Source organism: Corvus cornix, chromosome 4A (assembly GCF_000738735.6).
Source record: "Corvus cornix cornix isolate S_Up_H32 chromosome 4A, ASM73873v5, whole genome shotgun sequence".
In the NCBI taxonomy this organism is placed as follows: Eukaryota; Metazoa; Chordata; class Aves; order Passeriformes; family Corvidae; genus Corvus; species Corvus cornix.
In genome coordinates, this window is record NC_047058.1 from 9,575,185 (window position 1) to 9,602,615 (window position 27,431).

At 46.7% G+C, this 27,431-nt stretch overlaps 1 protein-coding gene across 6 annotated transcripts; it reads right to left on the reverse strand.

Annotated features, from left to right (window-relative positions):
- Nucleotides 1–389: 389 nt before the first annotated feature.
- Nucleotides 390–27,166, reverse strand: SEPTIN6 (septin 6). Of its 6 annotated transcripts, none has more exons than XM_039572147.1 (11): nucleotides 27,088–27,166; nucleotides 20,752–20,866; nucleotides 13,606–13,801; nucleotides 12,260–12,446; nucleotides 11,868–12,029; nucleotides 9,400–9,496; nucleotides 8,966–9,134; nucleotides 8,355–8,487; nucleotides 7,498–7,688; nucleotides 5,550–5,593; nucleotides 390–1,337 (listed from the first exon to the last, which is right to left on the reverse strand). In XM_039572147.1, exons 1-10 carry the CDS (start codon nucleotides 27,112–27,114, stop codon nucleotides 5,590–5,592), a joined length of 1,281 nt encoding a protein of 426 aa, XP_039428081.1. In that variant the 5' UTR covers nucleotides 27,115–27,166; the 3' UTR covers nucleotides 390–1,337; nucleotides 5,550–5,589. The 6 variants fall into 6 exon arrangements, with proteins under 6 accessions (XP_039428081.1, XP_039428079.1, XP_039428082.1 ...); XM_039572148.1 differs by lacking the exon at nucleotides 390–1,337 and adding an exon at nucleotides 2,667–2,786; XM_039572146.1 differs by lacking the exon at nucleotides 390–1,337 and adding an exon at nucleotides 2,826–3,864.
- Between the last annotated feature and the right edge of the window lie 265 nt (nucleotides 27,167–27,431).

A 27,431-nucleotide genomic window follows, 5' to 3' on the forward strand; every position in this document is an offset into this window, starting at 1 on the left:
CGCGTCACGTGGCCGCGCGTCACGACCGCGCGAGACGCCGCGAGAAACAACCGCCTGGCGGCGGCTGCCCCGATCCGGAGCGGGAGGGGCGGGGCCGGACGGGAGCGGGGCCGGAGCGGTCCCCGAGGAAGCCGCGATGCTGACGGTCCTGCTCCCCTCCTGCCCTCCCCGGGGCCCGGGGGTCTCTCCGCGGGGTCCGACCCTGTCCCAGGCCTTGCCGAACAGCCGCGGGTGCCGCAAGGGCAGCCCTGCCCGCGGCGATGCGCTGCCCGGCGCCGGGAACCGCCAACCTCAGTTCGGCTTCCCCGTGACCGTCCGGAGCTGTCCGGACCACCGGGCCCAGCGCCGCCGGCCCCGCGAGCAGCACACACACACCACAGCAGCCGCGCTGGCTTTTCGTATTTTTTATTTAAAATTTACATGAAAGTTAGAAAGGTAACAGGCAGAACAGTGCTGGTTCCTTCATGTTTGCCGTGTAAATACAGAATGCGGTGCCGTTTTCACGCACTCCCATTTGTAAAAAGGAAACGAGACCGGCACGGGACGGTGGCGCGGGGAGCATGCGGGGCGCGGGGAGGGCAGCGCGGAGGGGCGAGCAGTGCCCGGGCGGCTCCAGCACCGCGAGACACTGCACCCCGCTCACGGCGGGCATGGAATTTATCCTTACACCACCCCCAGCATCGCCTCTCCCTGGCACTGCCAACTTCTCCTAACTTTAAAGAACAAGAGGAGGTGGAGTTAGGAAAAAGAAAGTACCACTTGACTCACGTCCACCAACCAATGGGGCTCTTTTAACAGGGTGGTGAGACACAGGAGGACACTAGTGAGAACACACAGTTCTTTATTTCTTTGATAAAATTAAATATTTCGTGGCTGCCAACAGAGCAAGTTGCACCATATTTGTATTTCCTCTGACTCTGAATTCTGAATGCACGGTTTCCAAAACCAATCAAACAGCATATTGAAAATATTCCTTAGGCTTCACACTTCAGGGAAGCCCATGACATTTAGATTATTAAAGACAACATTAGAAAAAACATATGCCCATAACAACATTTGAAAATGTATTCGCTACATCATTAGTCCCAACATCACATTTCTGTTGCTCCTCAAAATTCCAGGTAATCAGTTCCCCCCGCATCACCCTGTCTTGTCACACAAATTACAAGACACTTCAATTTTAGGTATCATGCAAGTCAGTAAAAGAGCTTCTTTCCAAGACACTAACACTGAAGATTTGTTCCCCCCTCCCCAGACAAAAGACCCTTAAACTCTTCTAGAAGTGGCAGTCTTCTCCCTCAGACACAGTGCAGCTGGCGAAGACAGATTAAAAAAAGCTACAGAGAGAGAAAAGGGGAAAAAAGAAAAAACAGAAGATTAGCAAAAAAGAGAAAGACATTCAAAAAGCAAGAAAAAGAGATGCAACATGGAAACAGCTGACAGAGGAGAGATGGAACCTCCTTGTGGTACCTCAAGTACTTCATGAAATCGCACAAGTAAAAACCTTTTTTTCTTTAAAGACTTTAAAAAGATTTCACATAACTTTAAATAACATTCTAATAAGGCAAATGGTCAGGAAGAAACGACAGTGACCTGCAGTATGGTAAAAAAAGCCACATTCAATTGTCCTTTCAGCAGATAATCTAGAAATCATTGTCAGATTAATACTGACTGGTTTTGGGAGCAGGGTAGCATTCAAAAGTAGAGGAAGAAGAAAACATTCAAATTATTTTAACTTGCTGAAAAAAAATCCCAAACAAACCACAAAGCAATCAAAGAGTTCTATGGGAAATGAAATTGTATTCATGGTGAAACAGAATACCTGAGAAAATACATTGCAGTTAAGAGTTTAGACTGCCCTCACTGCTGGGAACAGAGGCCAGGCCACGGTTTGATCTGGGGCTGCTGCTATGAGTAGGAGCCAGGCTGACCCTGTGCTGAAACTGCTCCTGAGCCTGTGGCATCACCCAGAGCACTGCTTGGGTAAAACTCCACTAAAAACTGCACTAAACAGCATCATCTATCAGGGCTAGCCCTGAGGTGTGCTTATCTTCCAAAACCCCAGGATCTGGAGGGGTTTTGTGGAGGCTGTCTTGCAGCATGCATCTGATCTTTCAGCAGGGGCAGGACGTGTGGATTCACCACATACAGAGCACTGAGCCCGCCCACAGCACAACTGAGGGATCAGGGCCACAACAAGCAAGTCTGAAATGGAAATGAGGATTTACATGCTAGTCTTCAGATAGCATGAATTAGCAAAGGAAAAAATAAAAGCAAATGAAAAAAGACAGATGATGTCATGAAAATGACATCAAATATAATGAGAAAAAAGTGTTTTATCTCTAAACTACATGATAATCAAACTAAGATGGTATTGTCATTTTAATGTCATCAATAAATATATTTAAACTGTGTTGTTATTTTGCCAGCAAAAATAACTCGCAGAACTTATTTCCATATCCCTTATTTAGCTGGGTGGAATGAGACCAGAAAAATGAGGAATCCATTAATTGTAGGGAAAAAAAAATATGGCAGGATTTAAAGTGGTAGCATCCATAACCTTGTTATGACTAATTTTACATTGTTTAATAAAAGCAAAAACCACCAGTACATACTAAAGACAGAATCACAACGAGGACATAGGAGAGAGCAAGGGTAACACCCTGGAAAGGTCACAGCTGAAATGCTGTCATGTTTTATTAGACCCTATGATTTAACAAGTAAATGAAGGTCCATTCCAGGCCATTGTATTCAGGGGTAATTACTCAGTACAGAGCCATGGGTTACTGTAAAAGAAGGGCAAAGAAAACAAAAAACAGAAGAAGTAAATGTTAACCAGAATTCACTGTCCGATGAACTCTTTATTTAAAAACAAAACTCAAGTCAGAAATACACAGAAAAGATACTAGCAGGCAAACCACAGCTGCACTTGGCCAGAGTGAACTCCTGGCCCAGTGAGCAAAACGCCCTCCTTTTCAGTGCAAATCTTACAGTAAAAACAAGGCTTTTGCTGAATAGAAAATATGAGAAGAAACCTGTCAACATCTGTACAGTTCTAAAGAGATGCCAGATTAAAAAAATAAAGGTAGTATTTTTTTGCATTAAAACCAGAAATTGTTGGAATCACTGAGAAGGAAGTCAAAGAAACAGCATCATCTTTCTTCAGAAACACTGGTATGTACAGCAAGGTGACCAGTTTTCCCTGAGATTGGATCCAGGATGTGCATCCAGGCCAGCACACTGAGAGGGAGACAAGGCAAGAGATCCTTCATGACCCCTGCAGCATTCAGAGAACACTTAGTTGCAAACCATGGATCCAAATTCGTGATTTCCTCAAGCCTGGGAACTAGAGGTGTGGACTCAGGCCCAAGCCTGTGAGGATGTCAAGTTTTGCAAAAAGTCCTTGAAAGTTATTTGAGTCACACATGGCAGCACAGGGGGTATGAGGGCTTAGGAGCATAAAATTAGCATGGGGAGAGGGCAGCCAGTCTCTGGAGGCAGTACATCCCCACCCCCAATGGCAGCACTGGGCTGAACCCACAGCAGGAGCTAAATGCACCCCCCAGGCAGCTCTCACATAGCATGGAGTGGGGGAAAAGCTGAGCAATGGGAGAGGGGACACTTGCCCTGGAGCACTGGGCATCCTGCTGCTGCCCAAGGGGCAGGAGGAACCTGGTATGAGCACCTCTGGCCAGCAGGGTCCCCCACAAGAACAACCCCAGCAGACAAGAGCTCTGGTTAAACCCTCAGTGGTGAGCGCGGGAGGGGAGCAATGGGAAAGGTGAGCAAACAGGCACAATGGCACAGCCAAGAGTGGGGCATTCGCCTCTGGTGCCAAGGGAAAGGTTCTACAGGAAACCCGAACTGAAAATGAAAGAAAAAGGCAGGTTAATGCTTTTATGGATTAATGACAAAAAACAAAATAAAAATACAAATGTTTCCTAATGTGTGCACACATAAAAAAGAAAACATTGCTAAGTGTTAATAAGGTTTAATCTGACTAAAAAACATGCTTTATGCAGACACACACACACACTCAGCAGTGGGATGAACCAAATTTATTTTCTAAAACAATCCTTTCGCAGTTTTGCAAGCTACAGGACTCATCAACTGTGACTTGTTTGTATCCTTGCAAAACAGTGAAGCCCTGCAACACTTTATGGATCAATATGGAGAGTGTTTTTCTAAATCCTGGAAAAGTACCACATATACATATTTAATTTAGCAATGACAAATGCCCATTGAGAAAGGCACTGTCTGCAATTGTGTAGTGGGAACAAAGAACTTCATTTGATTCAAAGCCCAGCACACAACAGTGTACAGTTATGAGGACTGCCAAAAGCAATCCAAAACCAACAAAAATCAGTAATGTTCACTCTAACTGCACTTTAGCCGTGCCTTTGTACTCAGCACCAGAATGAACACTGTTATTCTTTAAGCTTATTTTTCTACATTCCGAGCCCGTTAAGCAGAGAATTGTTCTTTTCATTGTTCTACAGTTACCATTGGCAGCAGAGACATTCATTCAACTGGACAGCTCAAGACGACTGCAAGTGCCAGTTTGAGTCAGTGCAAGACCCTTCTGAAGCTCTTCTGTTAAGTGGAAGGTCCCATTTAAATTACATTCAAATGCCTCTCACTGACAGCATGATGTTTACTTGCTTTTCCATTTCCCTTGTGGAGCCAAGAGGGAAAGAATCCTGGAATCAGCTTCTACCAGTTTAAGGACAGACCATAATTAATTTGGACTATCCAGGAGAGAATGTAAGTTTTAGCTTTGTCTGTAGGTAAGGGTGGACTCAAGGATGAGTTTTTAGGGTGTTTTATAGTTTAGTTCCAACAGGTCCCTTCTCTGAGAGGCCTGTGCACCTCAGTCTGGGGCACTGTCATGCTTGCCTTGGATAATGAGTATTGCTGCTCTGTCAAGAAGCAAGACATTCCTGTGGGAGCTTTCTTCCTCTCACCAGAGAATCATCAGCAAATTAAAAATGCTCAATTTTTTGTAATTAGCTGTAAGTAGACCACTGTCAGATGATGACAGAAACTAGTCTCGCATCTACCTTCACTGTAACCACAAGTTTACGTTACAACTTGGAGGAGTGGGAGGGAAGGAGGAGAAAGGAAAGAGAGAGACATTTTCATGGCTAGCTGGGCTGTATCATCAGCACCACATCTCCATAGCAATTGTTGCCATAGTATCAATCTGTGTGATTAAAGAATATAATTTATTTCTAAGAGAGACGGAATAAAGACAACAGAGCCAAAGAGGTGCTGGGAAGATTTAAAAGGAAGAGGATGTAATCCTCATTTTTCTATGTTCCATATCCTAATACTGATTCTCTGAATTTAACTTTGCAGAATCTTTAAAGACAATTACATCCTTTTTCTACAACTGCACATGTAGAGAGAGACTGATAGAGCACATACAGTAGGGGTGAAAGCAGAAGAAGACAGAGATAATACTTATAGCTTCAGGACTTGTACACGTCTGCTTTTTTAGGAAAGGTAACTGATCCCACTGTGAGGCTCTATTAGTTAATGACGCTTACCAGGACAATGTGCCTCATGCACCATGCAGCCAAACAGCAGCTAACTGTAAAACAGCACATATGTAAGAGCTAATAATGATGATAATGATGTAACAACAACAACAAAAAAAATCAACTGAGTCATGATTAGTGCAAATTACAGAGCTTGGGTTTAAACGAGTCACCTGTGAAAGAAAAAGGCTATTGTACTGCCAGCCAGTAGTAAACAAGCTACAAGTAAGCTTCAGCTTGCAAAATTCATGGATTGTTAAGAAAAATTTATGATCTAAATACTGAAATTCATTATTAAGGACAATCAGAGAAGTTACAGAGCAAAGAAAGCAGCACCATTTCTTGCACAGCAATTTTCCCGGAGGCGAGAGAGGCTTCCTATTATCTTCCCAATCCCTACTGAAGCACTGACCTATCCCTGTCATGGAGTTTTCTGTGCCCTTAACTGACAAGGACAGTACCAAAGCTTTTCCATATCAACATGCTTGGTGTCAAGGAGATGTTCTGAGATGAGAACCACTTCAAGGACCAAGAGTGTGACTTGGGCCACAGCAACTAATTGCTGATACTATCGGGCTGTTGGCTCCCTTTTCTGCATTCCTGACCCTGACTGATCTCAAGGCTGAAGTCTGCAGTCCTGAGTGAGCAGATACCTATGGGCTCTAAGCATGAAAGAGCTCAGTTGGATATTCCTCACACAGTCCAGGCTGGGCAGAGAAGTCTGTTCCTGGTCAGTCTCAGACTCCTCAGTATGAAAATATATTAAAACCCCCTGAAGGTAATTCAGATGAACAAATCAAAATAGGCAGTGGAAAAAGTAATGGGCGAGTGAGAAAAGGGCAGCACTAATTGCTCAGCAGCTTCAGCTCTAAACTAAGAGACTAAACCAGGATCTCATTCTTGTAATTGGGTCTTTCCTCCTCTGTCTCTTTTGATCCCAAGCTTAACAGTCACAGGCTTTTTCCCTGACAAAGTGTGCTGTCAGCACTTCGGACACACCCCATATTGTCCAATTTAACAGCACTTCTTCATGTACTTAAGACTGCATAGTGCAGGCAAGGATCGCCCCAGGGCTGTGCAGAGGGGGGATTATGCCAGTGGTACAAAACCAGACCCCTGTTTGTCTGCACACCACTCTCTGCACACAGGCACAGGTGGCACAGCACTCCATTTGGGAAATGTACCATAGTGAGAAGGAAGGGAACTGCTCAGTGCTGGGAGAAGCGGGAGATCTGTTTCACTGTACAGCTGGTTGCCCTTGAGCAACTGCAGAGCTTCAGGAGCCTGGCACAAGCCCTGTAGACAGCCCAGATCCCAGACCCCGACGAGGGGCTGGATCCTGTCACACCAGTCCCTGGCATGGGGAACCCCAGCTACAGCCATTCAGTATATCCCACTGTTTCTGTGGAGGGCAAAAAGCTGATCTAGGACAGGAGAAGAGTACTAGTGCTAACAAGGTGCTATGACCTGTCCCCTCATTTTGCAGTCTTACATTCTGCAGATTCTGGAATTCAAGACTGTTAGTCTCCCTGAATAATTTCCACAATCTTCTCAACCTAAACAAGTAAGAACATGAGCAAGAACGTGCTCCTCTCTGAGGGTAATGGGACATCTCTGCTACCCACACCCTAGCCTTGGCAGCTAGTATGGTTCCACTTCTTTACATGCACTGAGAGACCAAGGGAGGAGCACGGAATCTTGGGGAATAAAAACAAGTTCATCCTCTCCCATGCTGTCAGAAGGCAAAGAGGGAGGATAGCACTGCTCCCTGATCTCCAGGATGACAGCAAATGTTAAAAAGGCTTCCAGCTACCGCTCAGCCTTACAAGGGATTAAATCTGTCTGCAAACCTTCCCCGATAAGGACTGGCTATGTTGGGAGGGAGATAGGAACATGCAGAAAATTAGTAAAGGAGAACCATTACCAAAAAGCAAATATCTCTGAGTTAGCAACTTACTTTTTCCTTTCCTTATCCCTTTTAAGAGTTTGCGATCCTCCAGCCTGCTGAGCCTGTGACTGAAGCAATTCAGCTGCTGTCTTCCTTTGTTTAAATGCATTTACTTCATCATCCAGAGACTTCTTCTTATCCTCTAGCTTCTTTTTTTCATCCTGATGCAATTTCTTCAGGCGATCAAACTTTTCATGCAGCTAAAGGGAAAGGAGAGAGGTGAGCAGGACACGGCACTACCAGGTATTCTGTTCACAGGAAAAGAGGAAGATGAAAGGATCCCTTGAGATCTGAGCCTGTGAGTCTCCATTGGTCTCCACATCATTTCTAGCTACTGAGCTGCCAGTGCCCAGACAAAGGGCAGGGAACAGCCTCCTTCCACAACAACTTACAGGCAGGCAGTGTTCTAGTAATGCATCATTGTGCAGACTAAGAACAGAGGATTGGGAGAGCATAAGGGTAAAAAAAAAACCTAATTATTTCCAGGGGTCCCTGCCTTACTCCTCTTTAAAGGTCAGTAATTTAATGGATTTTTCACAGAACTAAGAAAGTTGTATGGGTGTATTTTTTGCAAAACAAGTTCATCTCAAGGGCTGCTTCTCTCCTTGACTTTTACAACACTGCACCTCTCCATCAGAATCAAGACTCTGGCCCTTTCCTGGTGCAGTAAGCTGTACACAACAAGCACTGTGATTCAGTTTTGTCCTACAGACTGAACACCTTAACATCCCCATCCAAGTTAAACTTTACACTTCTTGGTAAGAAAGTCCTAAACCACACTCTGCAGAAAGTGCTTCGGCAGCAACTACCTAATTGGGAGTGAATCTATCACTCAACCATGAAGACACAAATACTGCAGTCTTTACCTCTTTTTCAGCCTCCTTCAGCTCTGCTTCTTTTTCCTTGACCCTCTGGACAAACATCTGCCTCATTGCCTCTTCCTTTTTCTGCAGTTCTCCCAAAAACTCATTTCTTTTGGCTTCGTAAGTTTCTTGTAAGCTAAAAAGGAAAGAAAGTCCAGTGATAAGACTTGGGACAAACTGCTTTCCCTGACCCTTTGAAATCAGGCCATCACCATGACTATTGCTTTGCACACAACATATTTGCTACTCACCTACGTGTGCCCAAGGTCTTCTTTATCCAATGATTTTTGGCACTTTTCTGTATGTTGAATGTTGGGCAATTCAAAGAGACCAGCTGGCAACAAACACTAGTTCAGAGGAACACTGCTGTCTCTCTGCAGCACAGACATTTCTACTCCCATACCTGCAGATTCACAGACAGTCCTGCACAACCTCCCTGTATTTTCACCTTCTCTCAGTCAGACCTTTGCTGAAGTCTGGATTTATCTGACCTGGCAGTTTTTCTTGCTGCATTGGTTCTTTCCATGCTCCCCCAAGGACACACACACACACAAGCACACAGCGCATCCAAAAATGCCTCTCTCAAGCTCTCCTGTCTCCTCCAGGGATCTCACCTGAAGGGTTTGCTGTCTGGATCAGTGTCTTTGAAACCCATCTCTTCCAGTTTACATCGCCTGTAGAGCTCATAGTGGCGTGTGTGGGTCTGCTCACGAAGGTCTTCCATGTTCACACGGATCAGCATCTCCCGCAGCTTCACGAAGTCACAGTGAGCTTCATTCTCCACTGTAAGAAGACATGGTAAGGAGGAAAATGGGGACAGAACCTAAGATCTCTTCCCGCATTCCCCACTTGTCTACTCCTCCAACAGGTTTAACAGCCCTTCCAAGCAAAGAAAACTGGCACTATAGGCCTGACACAAGGATTTAACACAGGATAATTCCCCATGGATAATCAAGTCCAGCAGGCCCTTGCTCCTTTTAAGAAAGCCCACTGCCTCCTTGCACAAGTGTCACCATTCATGCCATGAAAATCCCAGGGCTCAACTCACCCTGCACTGTGCCCCAAGGGTACTGACGAGCTTTCATCATTTTGTTTCCTATTTTCAGCTCCTCCGTACTCCCGATCACTGCAAATGGCAAGTGGGCCTGAAACACATTTAATGATATCCACGTTAGCCCTTCTCAGACCTGGGACCCACCAGCACACAGAGATTAGCACAGCCACTGAGCTAGACAGTCATTATGCACACGCTAATCTCAGGGAGTCTAGTCACTGGCCACTAGCCCAAGACAAGGGGTAGCAGGATGGGTCCTTTTTTGGAAACCTTGTTAGTGCTACCACTCTATATCCTCTACCTGGCTGATCCTCCCAGCCACAGAGTCTCAGGTGAGATGAGCCAGTGCAAGACTGGCATCAGAATGACAGCTGGAACAGCGTGCTGCGGCTTGGACTGCGGTGCTGTCCCAGGGCTTGCCATGCCTGAGGAGAACATCTGCACAAGCACAGAAGCAGTATGAGGTCTTGGAGCCTTCTTGATTTCATCCCCCCACCACTCCTTTAGCTCATGTTGGAGCACTCGACACCTTGCTCCATCAGATCATGAGATGGAAGTCCATCCCTCACCCCCAGAGTAACAGCTCCTTCCTCCCTGCTTGCTTCCACCCTGGTGAGGAAGGGCTGAACATGTCCCGGGCCACTGTGTCCGGTGTGACCCAAGGTCACACTCTTCAAGCTGAGATATGCACTCCACATTACATGAAGGCTGACTAAGAACAAGAGGGATTTGCTTTTCAGAAACTCAGAAATCAGAAATAGTCACTTCTTAGTTAAGAAGATGGTCTCTCTGCAGAAGGCAAAAAGAGACTTGCCCAGTGCAAGCTCAGCAAAATTGGAACCGAAACCCTCCCAACACCTATCTAAACTCTGAAGATCTCACCATATAGTCCTCTCATTTCCAAAACTCAGGTAGCCAAGCAAAACCCCCAGACATTGACATTGTACTTTGCTGCATTTTTCTGTGAGATTTCTGCCCACCTCCACTTGTTCCTGGGAACTACAGTGCATTCTGCCAAGCTGCAAGGAAGTCAAGTGCAAAGTTTCAGCACTTTGAGTTCCCAGCTCCTTGCACCAACCCCTTCTGCTGAGTTTTGTGAAGTAACATTTGTCAGGCAAAGCTTTTAAAGTGCACCAAATTCTGGGCAACTGAAAGGGCCTCAGGAAGCCAACTACATGGAAGACCAGTGACCCTGGACTGCTCTCAAGAGCAGATAGTGAATTCCACAGGTTATCTAAAAACTTGGACAAGTCCATGACAGCTGGTACAAGCAAAAGATTTCAGAGATGATGTTTTTGCTTTCTGAGTGTGGCTCATACAGTCAAACTGCAAACAAAGCAAAACTGCCAGCAAGCACTCACAGATATGGGCTCTTCCCCTGTATTCCTTAGGCCCCAGCTCTCGCATGGGACACACACAGAGTAAGAGTAACATTTGTCTTATGTTTCTAATAAAATCGGTATTTGGATACAAGTTTTCCAGATCTGCAAAATTGCTTTGGTCAAATTCCGGCCTGCTTAGTCCCCATAAACCTGGTAATTCTGACTGTAATAGAGGATTAAAGAGTTGATTTGTCTGTGCATCAACTGATACAACCCAGAACGTCTGCAACCCAAGACAGCAATTCCCTCCCAGGAGACAAGTAAATGGCTGAAAGACAAGCAGAGGTTCACTTCCACCCTCAGAAGGGCTAACACAGAACTGCTCTGACCAGGAAACCATCACTGACAGCTCTTACATCAGGACAAACTTTATGTTTCTTTCAGGCCTCTCCAGAAAACTGTACAACTATTAATACTAGATCAGGAGGTGGCACAAACGCACATCAGCTAGGCCTCTACTACATCCACAGCACTGAAGCAAGCAACTTCCCCTACTTGATTTCCTGTGAAAAGCCTTCTGGAAAATGGGACCATGGTCAGGATGTGCTGCCAGAAAGGCCAAGGAACAGATTGTTTCATCCTCAAGGAGCCACAGACAGGCACCCATGATGCTGGGAAGGCCAGACCCAGAATGGGCACCTGCAGGCACCTCAAAGCATGTCTGGCCCAAGTTGTGTACTGCTTTTCACGCATTGCTGGCTAAGCTGTGTAAGTCCTTGCCACATGATCCTGGAAGTTTACTGGTGGGAGGCCATCAGGTGATGCATAGGACAGAAATAATGACAAACCCTCGAGCTGAAAAGGGTTAAACACTGATTTCCCTCAACAGACATGCACATGGACAAGGAGAGTATTAAAAGTCTGTTTTCTGACTAGAAAAGCCCACCAGAGAGGCAGTAGCCTACCACAAAGCTCTCCTAGCCTAGGATGACACTACAAAGACAAGATTCTTGTGAAACCCTCTGTTTTTAAGACACAAAATAAAAGGGAAAGCAGATTTAAGAAACATCCCAGTATGGGCCATCAACCTCTACACTGACAGTGCTGTTCTGGGAGAGGAGGAAGAACCAAGTCACTTACATTCATTGTCCCATTTATTTCTGCCACTGATTCATCATCTGTTGGAAACTGATAGATCTGCACCCCATTACTGACCAGTTCACTTGTGATTTTAATTTTAAACTTGGTCAGCTCACTCTTGGAAATGGCATCAGATTTGGCAATGATGGGAATGATGTTCACCTAGAAAAAAACAGAGGCATGAAGTAATCAATTTTGCTCCTGGGATTTTCTCCAAGTCTGCAATATGACCTTCAAGAACTTGTAAGTGCTCAATAAATCTACAAAATTATCTGCCAACTCAGTCATTTCCACCAGAAGGGCTATTCAGGGTGGGTAGATCCTCCGGAAAAGCAGCAGCCTTTCCACTATGCAAACAGTAAATCTGCCCAGTAAGATTTAAGCGTGCCAACCTTGCTGTCGAGCTTCTTCATTGTTACCAAGTCCAGGGATTTCAGGGAATGGCCTGTCGGAGCAATGAAGTACAGGCAAGCGTGGATCCGGGTATCATGGTAGTTGTGCAAGACCCTTTTTATCTTCAGTTCTTCTTGCAGGTAGGCTTCAAACTGAGCATCAATGAACTCAACGATGGGCTTATAGCTTTGGAGAAAGGAAAAAAAAAGCTATACATCTCACAGTCAGAGAGCTAAACAGACAGGACAATGCTCCTTTGCTTGCTTTTAAGAAACAAGCTGTTGATAGATTTCACTTTCTGAGACCAATTCTCTCCACCTCCCTTGCTCCCCACCTGTTAGAAATTTTTAAGTTGCACTGCTGACAAGGAGACATGGTCCTACATCAGACTCTGGCAGCCTGTTTGTCAAAACACAGTATCAGCATTCAGCAGATACACCATAATCTCCAGGGAAGGCAGACCCTCATATTTTGAAATGTGAGGCATCACCTTGATGCCTTAAGGGTGAGAGACTTCCTAAAGCAAGGCTAATGGAGACTCATTTGCAGCAGTGTGTAACCCTTGCTTGCACTCAGGGAGTGAATGGCTTGCTGCTCTCACAGCCGCACATGCTGCTGGTGGAAGACACAGCTTCATTCAGTACTACCTTTGCCCAGTGCTCTGGTGCACAAAATTCCTGCAACTCCCTTGCAAGGCCTTCTGAAATACAGAGCCTAACAGACTCATAATGTAAAGGACATCACTGCATTTTAAACAAACTTTAAAAAAATCTAACAGACCCACAAAAAACCAAATCCCATCAGCAATGTCTCTGCAGAGATGCACGTTGGAGACTGTCTAGTGTAACTGCACATCCCTTAACCAACACACTCCAGCCACTCTGGGATGTGAGCTGCCAGAGACACTTCCCCAAGGTATCTCACTGCACATTTATCGTGCTTCCTTTGGCTCTTCCCATGGAAGCGCCCTGCCAGAACTGGATATTAAGCCAAGCAGACACTAAACCACACAAGTGGTTTGGTCAGCAGCTTGAGGTCAGCACAAACCAAAACAAGCCCAGATGCCCTGGAGCATTTCAGTCTCCCCACCAGAAGAATTTGGGCAGAAGGTTTCCAGCCGGGCAGATATTGCTTTGATAGCATGAAAAAAGCTGCTTTATAGCTGAAGTAATGCTGACACACTCCAGAGCCTCTGTCCTCTCCTCTACCTGTCCCATCCCAAAGAGGGGACAAGGACAACTCCTAAGAAGCAAGCAGGAGAACACTGCAGTGCAGTCAGGCTCAACTAGGGCACAGGGAGAATGAAAAGCCACATCACAATATAGCCTCTCTCCCCCATACTCACCTGTCCTCTTTGTTGATCTGATCCCCAAAGCCCACTGTGCTCACAATAGTCAGCTTGAGGTTGACATTGCTCTCCTGCAGGTCATAGGTACTGGATTTCAGCTGGACCCCAGGCTGTGAGTGAGATGCTGGATCACCTTCAAACTTGGTGTTGAAAAGGGTGTCCATGAGGGTGGACTTACCAAGGCCAGTTTCCCCTATTGGAGAAAAAGAGAGTTGAAATGTTCTGTTGAATATTAATATGGGTTGGCCTTTCAGCTTCCAAACGTTAACAGGGGTGAAATTGTAGCAGATGAAAGCAGATCTCATGCTCCCAAGGGAGCGTCTGGTAAACAAAAAGCCATGAACAATGGGAGGTCTGTATTCTGGGCAAATTACATTTCACAGTCTAATGGCCATTAATGTCATTAGAAAATAGAGATGAAAAGAAGAGGTGAAAAGGCAAAGGGGAAAGCAATGTTCAGATCCTGCTTAAACCCACAACTACACTACAGAAGATGCTGTTTTCATTAAAAAGTGGGAGAGGAAATGGGGCTCATTGCCATTTCCAAAAAAAGCTACTCCAGATCAATGTCTCTAATAAGCAGCCACAGAAATAGCTTCCTTCCGTGCAGAAACCCTGAGAGCTGGTTCGAGTCTGACAGCAAGTTGTGCAATTGGTTTCTCATAACAAGTTGGAGAATCAGCCTTCTACACTGGCACGGGGCATTTTCTGTAATATCTGGTTTTGTACCTAAGGGGCTACACAAGCTGCACAATATTGCAAAATCTGCTTCCAAAAGTTCTGCTAGTATTGTCAGTATTCTGCTAGTATTCTATCAGTATTGAACTGTTTTTGATTCCATTTATCAACAGGCAACTATTTCCTTGTCTGGAAGAAGAGACAAATCCCAGAGACCAGTCTTGAATTTGTTTTAGATACATACCAGGAAGAATAAAACAAATCCCTCTGTGCACACATTCCACAGGGCAGCCTTCCTTACCAGGCTCTGACAACAGAGCCAGCTCTCTGAGCTCAAAAGACCTGACTTCCTACGCAGTCTGGTCTGTTGCCTTGTGAGGGCTGTTGTGTTTTGGGGAAACAGCAATTTCTGAGCTGCCCAGCTGGCTTTTGGAGAAGCTTCAGGAGCAGCTGAACCCCACCCTCTGTGACGGCTGCTCCTCCAGCCTGCTGTGGGACCACAGAGAGATTGTGTCTGGCTGCAAGAGCACTCCCCTCCTTTCCCCAGCCCTCAGCTCCCAAACAAAACAACTTCACCATTTTCCCACTCTGCTCAGAATAAAAGAGCTTCTTATTTTTGCAGGTTTAGAGCTCTGTAGCAGATCCAAACTTGCATGAAATGCCCAATTCAAGAAGGGGAAACTCCTCCCCATCCTCTCCCATCCAAATGTCCAAATCTCCAAGCCTTACCCCTGCAAGCAGGCAAATTCCTCTTCTGGCCTCAAAAGGGATTTTCCTCACTCAGGGCTGAAGTACATGGCAGGGCAAGGCAAACACAGAATCATAAAACAATAGAATGATTTGGGTTGGAAGGGACCTTAAAGATTGTCTAGTTCCAAGCCCCAAATCCCCTGCTCTGGGAACTGAGCAGTCCCTGATTGCCAGGATCACATATCCAGTATCTTTCCAGAGGCAGCAAGATCCATTAACATTTCAAAGTCAAGGTACACCTTGAGCTGCAGAACTGCTGGGGAACCAGCTGAAAGCTTGTGCTCCATCACCAACCAACACCAACTACAGCCAAAACAGTCACCAGTGCAGTTGCTCTTTGCATCAATCTGGTTTTCAATCCAAAGGGGAGAAGAAGGAGTCAGCACCAGGAGCTGGCGTGGCTGCAGACCCTTGCACTACCCCAATGCATCAGCTGTACCTACAACAGCAATGGCCAGAGCAAGGGAGGGGGGCTCAGCAAAGCACAAGGCTACCTCTGTTGCTGGAAGAATAAACTGGTCCAACAAGCCCTTCATTGACTTGGAATCTCACTGTCTAGACTTGTCAGGGAGCATTTGCCCCCAAAACAGAGCAGATGCACAAATCAGACCAAAGCATTGTCATGGTCTGGAGAGGGATTTTGAGAGTTAACAGCAAACAGCCTGTATGACCTCCCAGGCCGTTCTCAGGGATTCCAGGAAAACAGCAGTGTAAAAAAAGACAAAAATCTAAACAGCCTGAGAAGGCTGCAGCATTTCCAAAGCCCCTGCCAAGGGATGGGTCAGACAGAGCAGCTAGCTGGCTGCTCGCCTGTGAATGCCAGGAACCCTGATGGGACATCTCAGGATAGGGGAGTCCCTCAGCCCTGGGGTGCAGGAGCGTCACCCACACACAGTCCTGCAAACCCTTCTCCTGTGCCACTGCCCCACAGTCTGGCAGGCCCCGGAGCAGCTCCAAGGCCACAGGACAGGGTGACAGGGGAGCAGCAGCAGTGACCAGGGCAAGGGAGCTGCTCTCTGCAGTGGATACACAAGGTCATGTGTAAACCACACTGGCTTCCGAACAGACAACACCCTGTAAGTCACCTCTCTTTTCTGCCTCCCTCCTTCTTTTGGGTGAAAGATGTTCATATGAGGCCAACACTTGTTGAAGCACATCCTGAACCTGTCAATTATTGCCTACTTTAAATCCATCTAAAGCGTTTTTTTCCAGCAGGAGTGACTTTAACTGTCAGAGGGGCTAGGAGAAGTGTTTAGGAGATGCAGAACATGCTTCTACACTCCACCTTATGCCAGCTACACAGGGCCAGCAAAGGCAACTTTAAACTCAAACACTGAGTTTTTCCTTTTGGAAGGGGAAGATCGGAACGGTAGCATTTTTCCACAGGGGGGAGTCGCCCATCCAAATGACTTCATGATTAAAACAAACACCCAGGCACTAACATGGCATCTCAAATATCAAGTCTGCACTGCCAAATTTACATTGAGCCAGCAGATACCCCTGACCCTGTACTGTGTAACCCCACTGACTTGACATAGAATTAAAACCCGATAGGGAAGATGGAGAAGAGAGGAAAGACTGTCTCAGCTGAAAGAATGTTAAACACCGACAGAGTGACTTGAAATGGTAAAAGACTGAAGACACTAATAAAGTATTTTGCTATGTTAATTATGAGCAGAGATAGGGAGCAGTGCTATTTTGAAGGCCAACATGACAGAAGGAAGAATTTCTGAATCTTCTGGGAGTTTCTGCCCCACACAGAGGCAACTTTTTGCTGGCTGGAAGATGTGAATGGTGCCAACTGCTTCTTGTAAGGACAGGAGTCCAGATGGAACAGACGGTCTGATAAAAAGGACAAGTGGTCTGTGCCTGTTCCAGCCAATGGCACTAGAATCTTCCCCAAAAACCAGAAATTATGAACAGGGATTAAAAGGCAGAATTATTTTGAAAAAAGCAGCAGTGTATGCAAACCGAGTGAGAGGCATCCCTGGCAGGGAGATTATTTCCTGATGCCAGGCTTAGGGACACATGTGATTTGATCTCCAAAACTGTACTTAGGGATTATATAACTTGACAGTGGCTGACAAAGCTCTGTGGGGAGGACAGGGCAGAGAGAGCGACCTTTACTGGCAGAGTTCTGGACCAGGAAGCTGTGACAGCAACGGAAAAGCTTGAGTGTTGTACCTTTCATCATGGGATGGAGTCTTGCTGTTAAGTCCGACACATTTTCAAGGACATTTAAAAAAAAAAAAAAGGCAAGAGCCACCACAGCAGGTTCTGGACACACAGCAGTCCTACATCAGTGCTCAGAAAGCACCATCCACTCAATGCCCAACAGCTTGGCTGAGCTGGGCTCCCCACACATCCTCTCGTTCTCCTGAGACATGTTCCCTACTCCAATTGCATGTGCACATGATATCTTCACTGCTCTACGGAAGCGCTTCATCAAATTTAACATTGATGGAACAGTGGTGGCACTACTTACAAAACTACAGCTGGGACAAGCTCCTAACTTTCCAAACCAAGACAGACATCTTTGTGCTAAATGAACTTTCATGGCTTCTTTTCACAGAACTTTTAGCATCCTAAGCACCTGCAACAGTGAGCTGATTTATACACCACAAATGCTGTACCTCCTCTTTTTGTGCCTGGGAATTTAATTTGCTTTTCCCTAGCAATGTGCTAAGTGAAACAAGAAACTGCTCACTGGCCCTCTTTCCCACAACACTCAGAATTTAAGAAGCTCCAATCATATCATCCTCAATCGACTCTGTGGGAGGACAGAGGAGTCCTTGGAGTATTTCCCTGTTCAAAGGCAGGGAGCAGCTTTCACAAGAGTGCCCTTTCATGAGAGAGCAGCACCTGTCCTTCACAAGATTAACAGCCGTGGCTCCACATATCAAATAATTCAATTTTAAAGAAAATGTAACTGCATGCACAGCCTTTTCATGTGGAGAAAGGGAAGCTAATCCAATGTAGCAGGCTTGTTGAGACAGGCCCTGAGGCAACTCAGACGGGTAAGGCCATCTCTCAAGGAGAGACTGAAAAATAATTTGTTTCATCTGACAGGTGTGCGGAGACACCACACAGTTCCCCACTGCCAGGCAAAGGCTGGACTGTGGGGGCAAGGAGGGCAACAAGGGCTCACAAAAGACACTGAAACACCACCTCAGAGGAGCACCCCGCTCCCAGCGTCTACCCCAGGGGACCAGCGGCACAGGGCAAGAGAAGGCTGAGGAGACAGATGGCTTTTTGATTAGAGAAACTGCTCTCTCCTCAGCTGGTTGCACCAGTGACCACAAAAACAACCACTGGGCAACTTCCAGGCTGTACAGCTCATCACCCCAGAGAGCTGCCTGCTGGAAAGCACCAGGAATCCTGTGCAAATCCCTACCTCCCCCAAGGTGAGAGCTCCTGCACACCATGGGCTCACTTCTTTGGAGTGAGAGACCTCAAACAGTCTTGGTACAATCCCAGGGGAAAGTGAAGTATTTCTGCCACAAAACAGCCTTTCTCATTGCACTGAATAGGCCAGTTAGAACAAATTCCCTGCAAACCCTGGGGGAGAGGAAGGGGGAAAATCCTGCTTAAATTGGGATACTAGTTTAATGCAACTACAATCTACCCTGGTAAAAATTGAGAAACTTTACATCAAAAACCAGCAGCCTGTTCCTCCTCTTTTCCCCCTATCTCACTGAGAAATACAGTCAGCACAGAAAGTCTCAGCCATTAAACACTTCTCCAGCCTTTGCACAGAACTAAAGAGGCATGTAAAAATTTATCACGGAAGGTTTAGGAAGAAAATGGTTGTGCTGAGAAATAAAAAAATCAGAGAAACCATCTGCAACCCCTAACTTCTAATGAGAGGTTTTCTCATTTATTCTAGCTTTGGTTCTAGTCTCACAGGAGAGACAGCTTTCAGCATGAGAAGAGCTAAAAACTGCTCCACTCTGGACGTGCTGCTGAGAGTCATTTCTGAAGCTTTTCCTTGGCTTCCCCACCAGGAGCTGGAGGAATCGGCGGCTCAGATCCAGTATGATGCAGAGTAGAATGCCACACACAGCTGAAAAATGGGAGGTAATGAAGTGCCTTTCTGTCATGCTTAGTGGGCTGTCTATGGGATCCTCATCCAATCCTCATTTGTTCCCTTGTTCTTTCAATTTTTCATCCTAAACTGTGCTGTACAAGTGAGATCCAACAGAATAAATGACAGATGAACTCTGGGAATTTTTGTTTTCTTTCTCCAGGATGTTTAAGTGTGGGGGCAAAGATTTTTAAATCTTTTTCTAATGAAGTTTATTATATTTTTCTATAAAGTTTCTTTATTTCAAGATTGTGTTATTACTGTTCATAAAAAACTGACATGAGTGACTAATGTACATTGATCTTGGTGAGTCCTTGTTGTTCACATCAAAAAGTGATTAATGCATTCCATTTCTGCCCTGCAAAGAGGAAAGCACAGGCATTCAGCTCCTCCCCACACATCAAAGTGAACATACAACTACAGGAGGCACCCACTGCTACACCTAGAACTTTAAAAAAAACCACTACAGTTCAGAAAGTGAAAAAGGAAACATTTTTAGACTTCAGTCTTGGGAACAGGAGTTTCCTTAGGTCATATCACATTCATGTACTGTGGAAATCACCTAGATTCTCAGCCTGACAGTGACCTCCACTTGTCAGCAAAGTTTATCATCTCACAGGAATGCGGTTGTAAAGAAAACTGTCTTCTCAGCTCCATTTAATAGAGCTCAGCTCTCCTCTCCTTGCTCTACTACTCTTGCTTCAGACTTAACCCTGCTCTGGGCAAACACCAGGTCCATACCATGAGCTGCATCTCTCATGGCAGGCAACAGAAAACCTCTGCGTGGATGCACAGCTGACCACCAGCTGAGTCCCCAGGAGGTATCCACAGCTGCTGCTCTCCCCTCTGCCACACCAGGCCCTGCTGGGATCATCTGCAGACAGGGCTCAGTCCAAGCAGCCATGGCCATCCAATAACCTCCTGCTCCCAGATGCAGGGCACGGGCAGCAGCAAACCCATGAGACAATTATTAATTCTCTATTTTTAATTTCCTAATTCACCTTACCAAACTATGGTATCAAAGCCATACAGGGTTTTACTCCTGTTACCTAAGAGGAGAGATTATTTGGGATCCTAACCCTGGGGAAGACCTGTGAGATGGGCTGCAGGGACAGACACCAAGTCCTGCTACAGTGCCAGGCCCCAGCTGTGATCCACACCACATGGCAGCTTGGATAACTGTCTGAACAGTTAAGGCTTGGCCAGACACTCTCTTAATTCAAGTATGCACAGAAAAGAGGAGAAAAAAATAGCTTTTAGTGATTTAAGAGGAACATGACTAGTATTTTGTTATAATAATAATAATTCAATACTTAACCAAACAAGACAAACAAAGTACTCTGGCATGAGTACCTATTTTCTTTCAAAAATGTGAAAGTCAAACATATGAGGAAAAGAAAGATCATAATAACAGCCTGTGATTTTAGGCATTTTATTTCACTGCTTGGTAAAAAGCCATACTGCAGAACCCCAGTGGGGACTTCCCAGAGCACCAGTAAATCTTGTTACTGAAAATAGAACAGTCGGGGAAATTTAAATCAAAGCTACCTTGTTACTGCTGTAACCTACAAGCTACATCCAGCTGCAGAAAACTTTTCAGCAAGAGAACTTCCCAAAATGGAAATACTCACCCACACACAGGATGTTGAAACAAAACCCATGATTAACTGACTTATTAACCAGCTGGTCAGGCAAACTATCAAATCCTACATGTCCGGAAAGCGGGACAGTACGACAGCCTTCGCCCTGAAATACAATGAAATAGTTGTGTCATTTTCAAGCAAAATATACTTCTCTGTATAAACCCTTAAGACCTCCCAAGTGGAATCAACTGCACAGTCCAAGCAGAGATTTGCACAGATACTGTCAATCATGTCAGCATGCTTCACTCTTCTCCAAAACAATTCCAGAAGGCAAAAATAGAACATTTCATTTGCCACACATTTGAAGGTAGCCGTGACAGAAAAATACTAAAATGTGCAAAACATGTACACAAACACAGCTGCTGAAATGAAGAGGCGACAAAACACTTGTTTCTTGCGAAAATATGCAGAAACTCAAGTCTCACCTTATACTGAAAACAAAAAGAATCCTCTGTGCAAAGCAATGTATTAATGACACCTCCTCCTACAAGCCTATTACCATTCACTTTATGTGAATTGGAACTCATATGTAATTCTCATTCACAGCTGCAATTATAGAAACTAGCTAGAAACAGTAAGGAAAACTGTACCTGCAGGAAAACAAAGCAGAGAAAAAGTGTCCAGAACTGAACTGCTCATAACCCCACAGGCCCATTAGAAGGAGCCTGCCACGAGGGTTTGGGAGTGGAGATACCCAAACCTCCTGCTGGGGAGCAAGGGCTGCTCCTGCCCAGACACCTGAAGGACTTCTTGAGAAGCTGCTCATGCACCCTGCTCTCTCTTGCACCCAACACCACTAATCTGGTCTCCCCAGCCAAGCAGAATATGTGGTGCTCCATGCCCAGAACAGCCACGAACTTCAGGAGGGGGGGTCAGAAATTTTCACCTGGCCAGTCTCTGCCAAGGCACCCCGGGTCCCAACCCTGCCCAGTCAACAGTAAAACACGACACGCGGAGGCTCAGCCTCAGAAATGGCACCAGGCAAAATGAAAAGTCAGTGCTGCACCCCTGTATTGGTACGTACTGGAAAGCTGTCCTCCTGCAGTCCCAAAAAGGTATTTCCCTCTCTGAAACACAGGCTCTTCTTAAAAACGTATTTTGGTGTGAAAATCAGAAAATTCCCCTCTAGCCTTCCATCAGTTTGCAAAAAATATTACAGCCAAAAGGCAGTAGTTTATAGGGTGTGATTTTGAATTTCTTCCTTCAGAATCATGCTTTCACATATCTTGAAAGCCTGTTTATAGGGACAGGCATACTGGTTTTCCCTCTTCTGCTAATGGCACTGGTATTTTAGGCTAGGAAAAAATCCCCAAGGAGTGCACTTACTACAGTAGCCTGTCAGCATGATTGATTACTTGCCTTGTTACTGGTCTGCTGTTGTGGGTTTGGGTTGGTTTGTTTTTTTTTTTTCAGATATGAGGCTCCAAATACATTTCAACCATTAACCATATTTACCAGTCTGTGATGTATAAATATGTTTCCCCTTAGCCATATTTTGTGTACTAGTCTGACTCTTCCTGACAAGATGTTCACCAAATACGGTGCTTCATTAATTCCTGAGCACCTTCCCTCCTAATGACATGTTCATGAGGAAAGCACTCAGGCTCCCCAACAGATTCTGCTTTTGCCTACTGACAATGCAGCTGTGAGGTCCAGTAATGCAGAATCAGCTAAAGCAGAAAAAGTGAGACCATCAGACACACAGATTTTGTGACAACACACTCAAACTCCCCTAAACTGCATTCACCAAAACAAAACCCCAGCACTGGGGAACCTCATGGCAGTGTTGGATCCGCAGCGACAGCCCCACGGTCCTGGTGAAGAACAGATGGGGGGGACAGAGCCCACAAAGGTGCAAGAGAGAACCACTGGCAGACGGCTCCCGGGGAAGGAGAAATATCAAGTGTATTTTTAATACTCAGCCTTAAAACCACACCATTGGCAGACTGCTTGAACACTACTCTCCCCAGGAAGCGTGGGCAGGAGTGTGGGTTCTCATTAAGAACAAATCATCCCCTCATCCCTAAATATAAGTGTTATCGAGACGGAACAAAATAAATGGTAGAAGTTAAGCCACTCTCAGCTAAGAGGAGGCATTTACCATCACACAGAATTCAGCCTCCAAGTCATTTCCTGCAGGTTCTTTTTCTCGTCACCTGTGGTTTTACAATGCAGTTAAACCACATTTCACATCTGGTACAGGCCAGGAAACAACTACTGCAAAATGTGATTTCCAGTCACAGCAGCTGAGCCTCCATGTTAAGTACGCAACCATAAGGTATATTGTGCTACTCTGCCTAAAAATCTACAGCCTCCCTGGCCAAGGCATCAAGAGATTGGATGCAGTGGAAAAAAAAAAAGAAATAATGTTTTAAGATCAGACTGGTTTTTACACATATCAGAAAGCTGACAGCAATTACCAAACCAGTGGAGAGAAAAGAAACATCTTCTGTCCGATCCACCAAGAAACAGCACACGTCACCAGTCTTCAGGCACCAAATGGTGTCTCTGTACCAGAGCACTGCTATATATAAACAGCACCATCATAAACAACATACGAACACACTGATTAGTCATCCTGGGTATATATTAAATGTAGGTTTGGATCCTCTTGTTCAACACTGAAGGAGAATACATTAAGCTCATAAGCTTTTTGCTGATAAGGTGTTCAAGACTGTCTTCCATTATTCATCTTCAAAACCAGATCAAATTTAAAACATATAGAGAGGTACCAACAAGGTAAGCAAAGTTTAACTACTGTATGCATGAAGACTTTTTCCAGGAGCATCAGTGAGCACTGGATGGCTGAGAGTCCTTTGTACTCTCTATTTTAAGGTTACATCTTCTTGGAATGAAGACAAAGATGGAATCTCTGGAAAGCCAGTGTGAACACTGGCACCACACCAACATACCAGATGCCTTTTTTTTCCCCCATATACTGAGTGACCCCCTGCCTAGACAGAATGGGCTGTTGTTGCTTGGGAGGAAGTGAAGTGTGTTTGTCACAAACAAGATTAAAAGAACAAAAAGAGCAACACACTCTCTTGCTGTATCAGGCAGGGCTACTGCAGACTGAAAGTAAGGAACAGCCACTTGGAGAAGCTATTTTACTTTTTCCTTTCTTAGAAGGATTTACATAGCCTTTTGTTAGGGCTTCTCCATGCCACAGAGACCATCACTACCTACTCTAACTCTTACAGAAACTATCCCAATCATACGGAAAATACAAAGATGTCATAATGAATGACCCCAAGCCTGAAAGCACCACACATTAACTATTAGTTTACATAAAAGGGGTAAGATTTAGTCTCTAGGTGTTTGAATCACTCCAGGGTTCTTGGGATGAAAAAACAATTAGAAAAAAATCTTGCTGAATGCACATCTGTGCCCTGATCTACTTTACAGGACAAGCAGGTACAGTACTGTCACCTCCCGATGTCCTCGGAGCCCTGAGAGGCCATTGCCTCTCTGCGGAGATAAAGCAGAACACACGCAATGGTGCTGCTCATTGCAAATGTCAACACTGCATATTCGGGACTATTTCTGTGGCCAGGTCTGAAGGAATGATGAGAAAAGATACCATGGCAAAGGCAAAGCCTCCACTTTGTGACATTCAGGCAGAGCACAGCAAGTAAAGAATGTTACAGCTCTGAACCCAAGGGACCCAGTGTCCAAACGAGGCCCACACAGCACAAAACTGCTCTCAAAGGCTGCAGTACAATACTTCATCCAGTTGAGTGTTTCTGTTCAGGACACTGACAGCTGACACTTAGTACTTCTGGCACAATTTCTCATCTCTTCCCAAATGAGAATCACTTCAAACCCTGAGGCCTTGCAGACTCCCTTAGGAAGATTTCCAAACAGCTGCAACAAACACAACAGAACCAACCTGCAACAAAACCAAATCAAGCAACACTCACAGAGCTTCCACCACCGCTGCCAGTGCTCACAGCAGCCACCTCCTGCCCCTCTGCTGCCCTTAATGCTGAGCCCTGGGGGCTTAACCCCCAAACCTGAGACAACTCTTGCACAAGAAGTCAAATGTCAAATGCCAAAGCAAGGCAGAACCTGACTCAGGTTTCCACACCAAAGTTTTTCACATCGTCTTTAAGCCAGAACAACATCAGATCCCTTCTTGTGACCTTGGTGTTACGGTATTCACTTCCCCAGACTGCATTTGGCTCTGATTAAACAGCAAATTAGAGCAACACTTGTATCAATTATTTCTCACTTGTACAAGTATGTAGTTTTCCTATGTAATGAAAGAATTATCCAGCAGACAGTATAAATATCCTCCAGGAGATAAATGTAAATCAGGAATGTAAAGTCTAGATAAAGAGTTTGTATTATTTTTCCTTGCTCAGCTGATAAAAGATCATCAAGAATATAAAAGAAAAACACCAGAAAAGTGGGAGGGAAATAGTTTTGAAGCAGGCCCCATGGAAAGCAAGAAGTGTCTCACCAAAGGTCCTGACCATCAACCACCCTCTCCAGACGCACTGCATCACTCAGCCATTCAACATTCACAAACAGTCAAGTGCTTCCAAAATCTCAAATTCTGACAGCTCTTAAGATTATACTTCTTTAGGCCCCTGAAAAAAGCCTGCAGAAATGCCATGCAATTTGGATACATTCCCAGGAGAAGTCTCCTCCAGCATATTAAAAGATACATATCACTATCAGCAGTCGCAATGATTTTTCTGACCTCTACTAGAGACTGAGAGTTGGACAGTGTCTGGCAAGCTGGTCCTCTGCACCCATCCTCCCCACCGGCAGAGGACAGGAGAAGGGGCTCAGCTTGGTGGTGATGAGGCCACCCTGCCCACCTGGGGAGAAGGGGGTTTCACCGACCATCCCTGCAATAAGTGTGGGCTTGATCAAGGGTTTTCTGGGACAATAGCAGGGTGGTAACCCCAACTCCCCCACAAACCCAGCCCCAGCTCTCACACCTTTAACCCTGTTGGCACACACAGAGCCCTCTGCATCACCAGGACATTACAGCTGACTGCTCCACAAACCATGGCCATGACCAAATGCCCAAGACCTTGGCTGACAAGTCATCTGCCCGTAAAAGGACATTTTTAATTTGCAGCACACTAATTTCAAGTCTGTCTCACAGCCAGCTTTCCCAGCAAGGCTGTGCGGTATCATAAATTCATTCCAGGCCGCAAGCCGATGTCTCAAACTCCTGTACATTATCTTAGGAAAGCATAACACTCAATTTCTTTAAAAGACAGGGGAGCAACTGAGTCACTTCACATATTTTGGCAGTCACATACAAGGCAATGGCTATGTCCAGGAGGAAATAACATCACAAACTGGCAAGGAATGGGTACATCTACCTGTTCAACAAGAATGGGTCCATGCTAAACCATACTGCTTTGAAGACGAAATGGCAAGCATTCACCTCAAGTATTACTTCTGTATTAACACATGGACATGAAAGTTGGAAGCCCATCAAACCACAGACAAAACTTTTCCACATGCAAACGCGTTACAGATGCCTCCTTAGCATTTCTCTGACAAACGCAGAGGTGGCTCAACTCCCTCTGCTCCTCTTCTGGATAATTCTCCGCAAACACACAGGGATCTTGTGCCGCACTAGGCAGGCAGGCGAGCACGGCGGCGGCCGGTGGCCCGCGGGGACATCACCGCGGACCCTCGCGGACAAAGCACAGCGGGGACACGGTGCCGGCTTTTGGCTCCCACAGCTCCTCCGCGGCACACGGTGCCGGACTGGAGACCTTCCTTTCCCGCATCACGCACGACCTAGCAAGGCGTGATGGTTTCTTTGGGAGGAGAGCAGCATCCCCGGAGAGATAGCGATGCCATTGCCGTGCCCTGGCCCGGCGAGGGGCCCCCAGACCTGGGTAAGGGATGCGGGGCCAGGCCTCCCTAGCGCTGCAGCCCGGCCAGCCCCGGGCAGCGCGGCAGGTCCGGCCGTGGCCGGGCCCAGGCCCCGGGGCACCGGCAGGGCGGGACCCCCGGCCCGCCGCGGTGCTGGCAGCCCAAGGTCGCCGGGCCGGGTTGCAGCGGGGGGGACCCCAACATCCTCTACTCCAGGTAACCCCAGTTCCCCTCGGGTCGGTCCCCAAAGCCAGACCCTCCGGGAGCCGCCGCCGCTCCGAACCGAGTCTCGGAACCCGCGGGAGGCCCCAGGCCGGTGTCCTCGCAGCCCTCAGCCCGCCCGGCGCCCCCTGATCCAGCCCCGCCGCCCGGGCCGTGCCCGGCTCTCCCGCCCGTCGCCCCGGCGCTGCCCGTTCCCGGCCCCCGCCCCGCTGCCGCCCAGCCCCCGCCATGCGGCGGCCCCGCGCCCGCCCGCACCTGCCGCGCCACCTCGGCCGCCGCCATCGCTGCCCGCCCGCCGCACGTTCCGCCCCGGCCTGCGGGCGGCTCCGGGCGCGCCCACCGCGGCACCGCGCGGGGGGCCCCGCCGCGGCCCCCGAGTCCGCCCTGCCCGCGCTTCCTGCCCCGCCCCGTCCACCCCCCCCCCCGCCCTACTCGGTCCCACCGGTCCCGCCGGTCCCGCTGCCGCCGCCGCTGCGTTCTGTGAGGTGCGGGGCCGCCGGTCCCTCCCCGCGGCAGCCCACGATGGTGCAGCCCGGGCTGCGGGCGGGGCGGGCGGAGGTTCCGGGCGGCGGCGAGAGGGGCCAGGCGAAAGGGGATCT